The sequence below is a fragment of the Manacus vitellinus genome, unplaced genomic scaffold (assembly GCF_001715985.3).
Source record: "Manacus vitellinus isolate BGI_N305 unplaced genomic scaffold, ASM171598v3 scaffold_11_pilon, whole genome shotgun sequence".
NCBI lineage: Eukaryota > Metazoa > Chordata > Aves > Passeriformes > Pipridae > Manacus > Manacus vitellinus.
Window position 1 is genome coordinate 1,470,775 of NW_021938895.1, and position 12,138 is coordinate 1,482,912.

Here is a 12,138-nt window from a genome sequence, read left to right on the forward strand (position 1 = left end):
TTTAGAGTTAGTCTGCTGTGCTCTTCCCATTCACTTTAGAGGCAGTAAATTATGTTGTCATCACATTATTTAGCTCTGGCTTCATAACATGAAGTCTTTATTCTTTAAGGAATCTTCACTGCATTAATCAATTAGTTTTTATATCACATACATTTCTAGGAAGCATCTGATTGTGTTACAGTAGCTGGAATAACTCTTGGCTTGTTTGTGTAGGCCCTCCGGGAAGCAGAGCGTGCCAAGGAGCTGAAGAGAATGCACAAAGCTGTGCAGAAGAATCTACCACGGCCCTCAGAAGTAAGTGGAAACAAAATTCACTCTTAAAGAAAGAAAAAAAAAAGAAATAAAGATTTTAACTGTTATAGGAGAAAATACAGTCTAAGTAGATCATGAGAAAGTGAAATCTTTATTTAAGTGTGCTGATTTCAGCTTGAAGGGAAACTCACAGCAAAGTTGTCATCTCCACAGGTGTTCAGATTGCTGTATGTGTATCACACCACAGGGGATTTTGGCACTTGTTCTCCAGGGTTTAGCTGATACATAAAATATATACTTGGGTGGAGATCTATGAACTTAATGTGATCTTTGGTGTATATGATGTTTATTAACTTTCTTTTTATTCCTGGGCAGGTTAATGAAACAATACTGAGACCCTTGAATGTGGAACCACCTCTAACAGACTTGCAGAAAAGTGAAGAGCTAATAAAGAAAGAGATGATTACTATGCTCCATTTTGATCTTTTACACCACCCATTTGGAGAACAGCTTAGTGGTAAGAAAGGGAAAGGCCCAGGATTTGGAAGCAACAATGCAGAGCACATGGCTTACTTGGAACAAAATCCTTATGAGAAGTTCTCTAAAGAGGATCTCAAGAAGGTGAGAACTATATGGCCTAGAGAGACCTAATATCTCCTTATTGACATCATACTGTAATCTCACAAAAAAAGGAGAATCCAAGCCTGCACAGAATTCAGTTAGGAGATCTCCAGAGGGCTGTATGAAGAGTTGTAATCATACAATCGTTGAGATTGGAAAAGATCTCTAAGATAATCAAGTTCAATCATCCAGCACTGCCAAGCATTAAGTAAGGATAAGTTATGAAGTTATTAAGTGAGGATAATTTAGGTGCACGTTCTCTTTTCTGTGAGTTGATGTTAATGTGGGCACGCAGCAGAATGGTGGGGATGCTGTATGTGCCCATAGACATTGTTATTTAGATACAATTTTGAATATGCTAATCATTTTAGGTAAGGGTAGGAGCTGTAATACCCCAACAGTTACCAAATTCTACTTCTTTGTTTCTGTTTAGGGTTAAATCATTGAGGCTTTAACTAGGTGTGCTATCCACCATCTGCTGCCTCTGTATTTTATTAATCCAGAATTGCAAAGCACTTTTTTTAAAGCAGTGCAGACTAAATAGGACAGTGGTATCAGCTTGTAACTTGGAGCAGGAAATCAAGTTGTTTAATTATGCTCGTCAGGCTTGATCCAGGAGAGCTGTGCTGGTGCAGAGCCTGCTGGGCTGTGGCAGCTGATCTGACAGCATACCTGGTGCAGAAGTGCTGAGCAGGCACAATGGTTGCTGGCTGGAGTGAGTGGGTGTTCTGGGCACTCTGTCCTGTTTTGCATTGTGATCCCAAGTTAAACAGCAGCCCTGGACCAGGGTTCCGGTTCGGAGTGTTCAGTTATTTAAGCAGCTACAGATGTTGCCTTTTGCTGCCAAGTGACAGGCAGGCAGTTCAGGCACACAGGGCTGTGGTTTGGGTCTTTCAAAAGAGCCTCACCTGTGAAGCTGTGCCAGTGACCTTTGACCAAATGCTTACAGGAATAAAAGTGAGTGGAAAGGACAAACTCACTTGCCACCAAGTCATCTGTTTTATGCAGAGTCCTGCTTTCTGAGACCTGTGCTCTGACAGTAGGTCTGGTGTCTCTACACCTAAATCCCTTATTATTTTCAAGTGACTCTAAAGATACACAAGCAGTCTCCTTGACCATATCTGACCAGTGAATCGAGCCTAAAATGACGAACACTGAACAGTATGTACTTCCAATTCTCCGTTAAAAGAAAAATTTTACTTGAAGATTTCTTAGTAGGAGAAGTTAAAGATGGAAAATACAGTTAGATCATGAATTTCACTGCCCTGCCAGTGTCAGATTGTTCCCTTAGGAATGCTCTCCAATTGCTTTTTCTGGTTGTTTTGAAGTTCAGTAAGGTTTTCTATCACTTCCCTTAGAGACTATTACATGGTCCAGTAGCTTTTGTCTGGAAACTTTCTTCAGAGTCCCTGGAAATTCTGTCTCCTAACTGATGGGCAGAAGTTCTTTTGCATCCTTGCTCCTGCTTACTCTTTAACATTCGGCATAATATTCCCTCTTTGTCTAAAATCCAGTTCAAACCAGGAATTTTTCCTATCTCTCTGCTCTCATCTGGGGCTTGTTTATTTTTCTTAACTTCCATTTGTTTTTAGAACAACTTCCTCCTAAAATCCCTATACAGAATGCTCTTTTCTTTTCCTGATGTGTAGTGTCTTTTGGGAAGGATTAGCAGTGGTGCTGAGCACAGTGTGCTGAGCTCTTAGGGATGGGGAACTCATCAGTGTCACAACTAAATAGCCTTAAGTAGTTCCTCACAGTGTACTAATAGAGGCTAATTGAAAGAGAACCTTTATAAGATTCAGCTTTGTCAGGTGTGGTTAGATGATTCCTATTTTATCTGTGTTGACCATCAAGGACAAGGAATTAATTTTCCTTTCCCTGAGATCATCTGATCTGATGATGCCTGAATTACTTCCTGGGCAATATGCTGTTATAAAATATAATGTCTGCTTGAAGATACTGACTGCTGATATGGAAATTTGTGATGCACATGCAAATCCTGTTGAAAGAGAGGACATGGCCATGCACTTAGAACCAATGAAATCCAGATCAGCAAATATATTTTAGCTTTTTGGTTACAAATAAATTCAGATGGACCTGGATGCCTGTGTAGTTTCGTGGGCCAGGCTCTTTGTCAGAAATAGTAAGAGTTGTGAGAACAACTCAAAACGTTTCAGTTCACTGTAAGTTACTTTTTAAGCTGGAAAGAGCAGAGTGTTCATATCTCACTAGTTCTCTAGCCACAGAATGTGTTCAGAGGAGTGTTTCCTGCAGTGGAGCTTACACAGCTCACCCCTTACTGTTTAGACTTGACTTTCCAGGTTGTGTGGACAAGGGCAAGCAAAAGGAAATGAAAAGTGATTTTTGTTTCATAGAACAGCTGCTTCTGTCTGTACAGTTCTCCCTCCCCTCAAGGTCCTTGCTTTTATCTCTGTTCTTCTGCAGCAAGATGAAGTATCTTGCTGTGCCACAGCTTTCATTAGCCACGGCAGAGTGATGTCAGGCTTGGCCAAATTATATAAAATGAGGGATAGTTGCACTGTGAGCAGCCTCCTAGCCTGGGTTTCATTTATAATCCACAGCATCTGTCTTTGATTTCATAGTTAGCTTAACCTGGTGGTGAGCTTTTAGTATGAAAGGAAAAGCTGCCCCCATGAGTTGCACATTGAAGGATTGAAAAGAAGAAGAATTTTCTTGTATCCTGTGTACTGTAACTGCAATTTATTTCTCATCCTTTCCCAACAGGCACAAGATCTACTGGCACAAGAGATGGAAGTGGTAAAGCAAGGAATGGGGCACGGAGAGCTGTCAAGTGAAGCTTATAACCAGGTGTGGGAAGAATGTTACAGCCAAGTGTTGTACCTGCCTGGACAGAGCCGATACACGAGGGCCAACTTGGCCAGCAAAAAAGACAGGATAGAGTCACTTGAAAAGAGACTTGAGGTCAGTGTCCCTTTTTTTCCTGTTTTTTGCACCTGTTTTTGGGGTTTTTTTTTAGAGTTTCTCTCCTTGTGTTTCGTTTCTTTTTTCTATGTAAGAGTTAGAGGTTACTGTATAAATCAGGCAGGTGTTTTGGTGGGATTCCTTTGAAAAGGTCATTGAAGGTGTAGCACAGCTCATCTCACCCACTTTATTCTCATCTGGAGAGAAAGTCAGGTTCTGCTCTCTCGTAATTCCATGTGGACTTTTTTATTGTTTTCCTGATCTCCACTGTTAACAAATCAGATACCTGATCTTTCTACCTTTGCACTTTGCTCCTAATAGTGACCAGTGTGAGATATTTCAGATAAAGATGCTTAAAACCAACATTTCTGGATCAAAGCTCCTCTCAAGTTCTCTTTCCAACTTAACATTTGGTTTCTGATTGACTATGACATACATGAAGGTCCAGATAGTCCTGAATTCCTGCCAGACTGGCATCCTTTGGCAATTCCAGTGATTCCCTCCAAAAAGAAAACGATGGGTGTTTGTGATCCCATTCCACTTTATCAGACCCTTTTCCCTGTGCCCTCTCTAGAGCTTCACTCAAACACTCCACACAAAAACCCACAAAATAGCATTTATGATAACAAGTGAGCTGATTTGAAATGGTTTCTTCCCACAGAACATGTGTTTGTTCTGACTTGCAGTAAGTCATTAAATGTTTTCCAAAATACCATTTTAGCCTAAAAGTCTCTTTAAATTCTGCAGGCATCAGATTATTTTGTTCCACGGTAAAAGGAAACTTTACTAAAAAAGTTTTTCTGTATTTAACATCAACATAGCTACTGTTGCTAGAAGTAACCCCCCCCAACAGCTGCTGCCAGAGAAATAACATGAGAGAGGCCAGAAAGGCTGAATTTTCATTTGATTCATACACATGAAACACGGTGTGAAGGTGTTTTGTGAAGCCTGTCAGTCAAGAATGTCATCCAGGTATAGACTGTAGTTGTTTGTCAACCTCTCAGGCCAGGAGCAGTTCACCTGTGTGTAGAGTGGTAGTAAAGGTTTAGTAGGAACAGCAGAGCCCTTGTTGTGCTGCTGCTCCCCCAGCAGAGAGCACCATTGCCTTGCCCAACGCTGCCCAGCTCTCACTCTGCTCTGATTCCCCAAAACTGCTGTCAGAGCACAGCCTGGCTATGCATGGCAGTGCGGCCAGGTGGGCACCATGCCAGGAATCAGAGGGCTGCACCTAATTTGTGTACAAATGCTTTTGAAATTTAAATATCTCAGGCCCAAAACGACATTAGAAGGGCGTTACTAAAGTTGCAAAGTCAAACAGTCCAAGTTAGGGAATGCACAGCCTTAATTTGCCTATGCATGTGCTTTATGAGACAGTCTTTAATTTTGTGATTGCAGTCCTAGTTTTTCCACAGACTCATTTGCTGCACAGGGTGGATGGTACTTGCTTAATGAGTAGCTCTTGAATATTTTGTTTTCTCTTTATTGTTCGGTGTGTGGCCCTGTGCCTTTATGCTCTGTACTGTTTCTCCAGTCTAAATTGGTTACTTCTGTGTGGGCTTTCTTATGCTGTTGATCTCTGTCCATCTTTTCCCAATATTTGAATGAGTAGTTGGTGGTGGAATGCTTATTAAGGACACTGAAGCAAAGTAAGTCAGGTCAAGTCATCTGTTCATCAGATTCCTGTATGTTTGTTCTAAGTGTTCGTTGCTCTGTAGTCACAAGACAGTCACCCAGGAAGCAAAATACAAATCAGAGGTCTTACCAAAAAAAAGTAAAATTGGTTTTTATATGCTGCCAACATTTACATGGGAGTCTGTGGAACACACTGAACAAAATCCAGGGAGCTGTGTCCCGTCAGGTCAGGGAGGCAATCCTGCCCCTCTGCTCAGCCCTGGTGAGGCACATCTGCAGTGCTGTGTCCAGTTCTGGGCTCCTCATCACAAGAGAGAGTTGGAGCTCCAGGAGCAGGTCCAGCAAAAGGTGACAAAGATGATGAAGGGACTGGAGCATCTTCTGATGAGGAAAGGCTGGGGGAGCTGGGACTGTTCAGCCTCTAGAGGAGGCTGAGAGGGGACTTCATCCATGTCTGTCAGTGTCTGCAGGGACAGGGCAGAGTATGGACCAGGCTCTGCTCGGGGATGCCCAGCAATGGGACAAGAGGCACAGGCAGAAACTGATGCTCAGGAAGTTCCACCTGAATGTGAGGGAAAACTTCTTTCCTGTGCAGTGTCTGAGCACTGGAACAGGTTGCCCAGAGAGTTTGTAGATTCTTCCTCACTGGAGATATTCCAGAACCATCTGGCCACAATCCTGTGCCAAGTGCTCTGGGATGACCCTGCTTGAGCAGGGAGGTTGGATCAGGTGACCCACTGTGGTCCCCTCCAGCCTGACTCATTCTGTGATTCTGTGACAACGATCAGTCGCTGCAATCATGGGATTCTCTCCCTAATGTAGCTGAATAACTTGGGCGCTCAGAGTGCTGCTGGATGAGGTTGATGGCTTGGTGCACTTCTACACACAATCCTGCTCTCCTGTTTTACTGTGTTCCAAAATCCCATCCCCCAGTTCAGTCAGGCACTGGGGCCAGCAGAGCTCTCTGTGCCCCACGGCTGCAGGTGCAGCACTGCCTCTCACAACTCACTGTTTCCTGAGCGCAGGTGCTCTTTGCAAAGTTAAATTTGAGCTGAAAATTTCTCCCAAGTGTGTGCAGAATGCAGTTTAGTGCAGCTCTGTGGCCTGACCTATTTAAAAGGCCCATTTCTAAAAGCAAGATATGTATTTACAGTTTTTTAAGCATAGGTCACCTGCTGAATTGTTTTTTAAATAATGAATAAAAACCATAGCAGTTTAATGAACAAATGAATATGCAGTAAAAAAGCACAGCAATTTTTTTCCCCTAACCCATTCTCAGCAATGGCAAAAGCCACCTTCATTTTAATGTTTTTCCAAGGAAAATTGTCTGAAAGCAATATCAGTTGAAATAGATATTTTAATGGGAAGTATCAGACAAGCTTAATGAAAAGCAGGGACATTAGCTCAGCTTTCAGTACCCTAAGATACTTGCTTTACTCTTAACTTCCTTTGAGAGAAGAGTAGAAACTGTAAAATAGTTTGCCAGCAACAGCAACTGATATTGGTCAGCTCTGGGGCTGCTGCTTCTGCTTTATGTTGTATTAAGATCACTAGGGAAGAAAAAGCCATGAGAGTTTATTGATATTTGGCACAGCTGCACCTCGGGTAGTCACTGTCTAACACTTCCATATGGGACTGCTGACACCCTGCAGGTCCTGTGCAAAAACTTCCAGCTCTTTCTGAGACTGTTCATCGCTCAGAGATTCCTGGCTGGATTGATGGTGTGGACACACAGTCATCTTCCCTTAATTGGCCTGTTCTCACTGCCTCAGTGATTCTGTGGTGGCAGCCTGGTGGATGTTGACACGACATTTATCTTTCTGGAATGGACGGTGATACCACAAACAGATTTGGGCTGTTACTGATGAACTCGAGGAGGGAAAGCAGAGCGGTTGTGGAGAGCTTCTGTTTGGCTGGGTTATCCTGTCCAGGCACCCCCAGCAATAGTTCCAATGATGGACTGTCCTGCTGTGTGTTAGTAATACTTTCCACTTCTCTGTTTTGAGGGTTTTGGACTCTTTGAATGTGTTACTTACTGTGGATAAAGTGTGTTACAAGACTAGTATGTGAACTCTTTTGCATTACAGAGGGGGAGTTTCAGGTCCATGCAAGTGAATCTCTGTGACCTCACTATGTGTCTGTGGTACAGCTTAGATTTGTGGAATTTTCTGATGTTTCTAATAGCTTTGGGAAGTCCAGCATATTTTTTCAAGGCTAGGCTACACTGGAGAACAAGTCATTTCAGAAATGGGAGTTTGCTGATGCTTACTACTGTAAGTTGCATTTACTACTTCATTTCTCTGCTATAGCTTTTATTCCCTTCTCTTCCAAACAATATATTTACAAAGAAAAGCATTCCTGCTAAGGTGTGTGTTACACTAGGGACCTTATAAGATGATATGAGATAGCAGAGGCATCTATTTAACAAAATAGTTGCTTCCCTTTGTAGTTCATAACTTAGGAACTTCCTGCCAGCATTATTTTTTCTTTGAAGACAGTTCATAAAGTTGGCTTGCAGCATACAAATATTTTTATTAAAATTGTGGTAGTTAATGTTATCATTTCATTTGATGGTTAAATTATAAACACTATTGAAAGCCCACAGGGGAAGGCTCAAGGTACATTGTCTATGCAAAATTTAGTAAATTATCTATTCTTTGCAGTATCCAAGATATATCAAGGTGATAATTTACCAGTGTCCATTTTTGCTTTTGATTGCAGCCCAAGTCCTCTGAATTAATTCAAATTGAAAACCACTTGCTTAGCTGGAGTTTTATGGTTTACATGGTACATTCTGCTGCAGGGTGTATCACTAGTTTATTGGAGATTGTATTTTAATTTCTCTGTAGTTTACATGCTTCTAAAGTTTGCAGTTTCTTTTGCATTTTCAGATATGCTATTACTGAGAAAACACCTGGAGAAAATAGGAGATTTTATAAGACTAGGAATAGAGAAAATATTCACAAAACTAAAATATGGTGGAAATCCTGAGAGTCTTGCTTTTATGCTCATGTATTTTATTTTGTGCTAATGTGTTGCCTTTGTGGAATAGGCTTTTTTTAATAAGGTCTCTTGGGAGAGTAATTGGAACCAGAGGATCATAGCAAAGGGTTATCAGTGATCTTCACTACCAAGTTGTTCAGAATCTGATAATTTACAATGCTTAGAAATAAAGTTCAGCATTGACAAAGCTCTTCATTGCAAAGGGCCTTTGCACACCATCACTGTCCAAAATTGACTGCTGCAAGTTCACCATGAGGCTTCTGCTGGGTATTGGGAGGGAACCAGGCTGTTTGCTGACTTGTTTAATACCTGAGCTTCTGCAGGATTGTCAGCCTCTGCTCTGGAGGAGACCAGTGCAGGCAGTCTGGGTTTGCAGGGCTGGTTTTTGAAGGCAATTACACTGTACTTGCTGCCCTGTTACCTCACAGACACAGCAGTGACCTGTGTTTGCTTACAGGTAATCAGAGCTCTTGGCCTCGCTACTTGTTGCTGCCTGTGATCTTACTGCAGTTTTTTGGGTTTTTTTTTTTACTTTTGAATGGTAGAGAGTTTCCAAAAAAGTTATGTAAAAATAAATTAGTTGTTTTCCTTCTTGAACTGTGCTCTTCTAGACATGTTTCTACTGCGATTGAGCTAGAATCATAGAATCATTAAGGTTGGAAAAGACCTTTGAGATCACCAAGTCCAACCATCAACCTGACACCACCACTGTGTTCACCACTAAAACATGTCTAAAAGTACCATATCCACACAATTTTTGAACACTGCCAGAGATGGTGACTTCAGCACTTCCCTGTGCAGCCTGTTCCAGTGCTTGACAACACTTTCTGTGAAGATTTCTTCCTAATATCCAGTCCAAACCACCTCTGGTGCAACTTGAAGCCATTTCTGTTTGCCCTGTCACATGTTACCTGGGAGAAGAGACTGACCCCCACCTGGCTCCAACCTCCTTTCAGGGAGTTGTAGAAAACATATATGGCTATCACTGATAGTAGTGCTTGTCTTAGAAGCAGTTCCCAAATAAAAATGTTCTAAGTGGGCTTTAATGTCATCACTGTAGATCAGCAGTGGCTGCTAATTTACCCAGTAGCTTTCTAGATTATTCTAGTTCTGAGAAGTTGGATGCTATGAACTCTGTGGGAGCACTAGCTCTTGATATACCCTGTACTATCTTTACCCAACAGTCATTCCAGCTTGTGTTAGTGTTTGAAGACAAGTCATTATAATTTAAGGAATGTAGTTCAGGTGGAGACTGCTCTTGGGTTATTAGATTTGGCTGTGAGTAGAGGAAATAGTGTCCTACAGACATCAGTAAGTCATAATGCTGTGTGATGTACATGGCAAATATAGGAGTTTATATCCAGGCTTCCCTATTCAGTTGGGTAAAAGTGGCTCTATATTGGCATGCAAGCTCTGAATATTTGATCTGGGTTCAGTTGTGAAGTTGCAGCTGCTTACCAGCAGTGCCTTAATTTGAGGATCTTTTGTAACTAAATCTTCCCATGAAAAACTTGGTAGGATCCCAGTCAATCAGAATTAATTCCTTTTTTTTTCTCTTTAAATTTGCACACTCTGTCCCTCTTTGACTGTTCTGATACTTATCAGCCCTTTTTCTTAATGCTCCTTGTTTCCCCCTTGTACGTTAAGTAAGTATTTTACTGGAGATGGAGGTGTTCAAGGCCAGGCTGGATGAGACCCTGGTAAGCTGCTCCAGTGGAAGGTGTCCCTGCCCATGTCAGGGATGATCTTTAAGGTCCCTTCCGACCCCAAACCATTCTGTGATCTTCAGTGTTTCAGCAGAGATGTGAGATTGTGTCAAGCCATGGAGTGGTTTCAGTTGATGAGCTGAGCTCATGTCAGTTTGACAGATTTGAGCCCATATTCTTCTACACTGGAAATGCAATTTTTGTTTCATGTTAATCCCAAGCCTCAGTTTGCAGCAGTTGACTGTTACCTTTTACTAACTCAGGGGTAAGTGAAAGGCAGAGCTCTACAGAGAGTTTTCCCTGATCAAGCTGTAGAAAGATGAAACAGTCTTTCAAGCCAAAAAATGGCAAATCTGTCCAAGGGCATGGAATTGGAAAAGTATTTTTAAGTAGAGCAATTAATGAGTTTTTGTTTAAAAAAAACTTGCTATTGTTGAGTGCACTATCAAGGTTGTGAAGGCAGATGACCCCACCATGCCCAGAGGCTGCTGTGGTGTTTTGATCATCGTTGGCCCCAGGGTGGTTGGAAATGCTGGTGAATCCCACTGGGTGTCGTGGTGTGTTCTCATTCCAGCTCCTCCAGCTGGCTGAGCCAACATGAGGCAAGTTCACAAACCCTGCTATTTAAATTGAGTTAATCCATGTCCTGCCAGCAGAATTGGGTATGGGAGGGCCACTTGTGGGTCTGAGGTGAGGAAGGAAGTTACAGTAAAGTTTAGAGTAGAGCTCTATATGTTCCAAGAGTAACCTATTCAGCGGAGCTGGAGCTGGCACAGGATTTCTGTGCACAAGTGAAGCAGCTTTATGATGATATGTTGATTCTCCAAGGTCATGGAACAAGTTGGTTTACTTTTGACTTTGGCTCCAGTCAGAGCATGCAGCAGTTTTTCTTCCATGTTTGTTTAATCCATCAGGCATGATTAAGATCAATTAAAAGACAAGAGAGCTTAAAGCTTAATGCTGTTCAGGGATTACCAGAAGCTCCACATTTAATAGAAGGAAAACAAAATAGTCAGTACAGGGAAAAAGCCCTTTGAACTTAGGAGGGGTGTCCTCAGTAGACTTGGTGAGATGAGGAGCTCTGAAAATGCAATTTTGAAGGCAGTTGAGCTCTTCCTTCCTCAGGGTCAGTTTTTCTTAAATCTTTCCCAGTGGATGTTTGTTCTCATTAGAAGTTCTTCCCTCTTCTTTATTGTCCTTAGTTAAACCTCACAACTAACCTCCTATCTAAAATTTCCCTGCCAATTTAAATCCCTCTTTCTTTCTCAGTGACCATAAAACCAGATTAATTTTTCACAATGACCTTTGGGATATTTAAAGCATGGTGTTGTGTCTTTATTCTTTTTCTCTATTTTTGTTAGACAGAGGAAAAACAAACCAAAAAGCACTGTTTTTACAGTCAGTCTCCCTTTTCTAGATCATGTTTTACGAACTTCTGGTTATGTCTGTTGCTCTGTTTTGGTTTCTCTTCCTCGGTTCTCTAGTGCTGTATTGAAAACTGAGCACTACTAGACATGAGGAAAGGCTTTTACATCAGAGATTTGGGATGGTATGAGGCTCTCACACTTGCCCTGACATCATATATCATCTTACCCTGTGTCTGTACATGCTGTTCTCATTTTGCTGTAGCTGGTATAGAAGTCAGCAGAACCAAAGCTGGCCAAGGAGTAGTACAAAATAAATAAGTAGAGAGATCTTTCACATCTTTCCTTTTTCTGCTAGGTTCAGGGGGGAAATGGTTGTCAGATTTTACTGAAATCTATTTCTTAGCTTTAAGCAAATAATGTAGACTACTGTTTAAACACACCTTTTCATAACTGCTTGGAATTTTTAGCTCGGTATCTGAGCCTTAAAATTTTATGAAGCTTGAACTAAAATTATATGCAGTTGTTGGCATTTATGCAGCAGTCAGCAATTTTTCATAAATAGTATTTGTTACAAAAGTTAAGACCTCCCTTTGACCTTTTCGTAGTAGGTCCTA

General features: G+C 41.5%; 1 protein-coding gene across 3 annotated transcripts in view; it reads left to right on the forward strand.

Annotated features, from left to right (window-relative positions):
• Nucleotides 1-12,138, forward strand: part of CDC5L (cell division cycle 5 like) — a 31,410-nt gene that overhangs the window by 14,113 nt on the left and 5,159 nt on the right. For all 3 annotated transcript variants that reach the window (XM_018088740.1, XM_018088742.1, XM_018088741.1), the window contains 3 exons: nt 214-294; nt 628-873; nt 3,619-3,816. In XM_018088740.1, the coding sequence (XP_017944229.1) occupies nt 214-294; nt 628-873; nt 3,619-3,816 (525 nt within the window). The remainder of the gene's footprint in view (nt 1-213; nt 295-627; nt 874-3,618; nt 3,817-12,138) is intronic.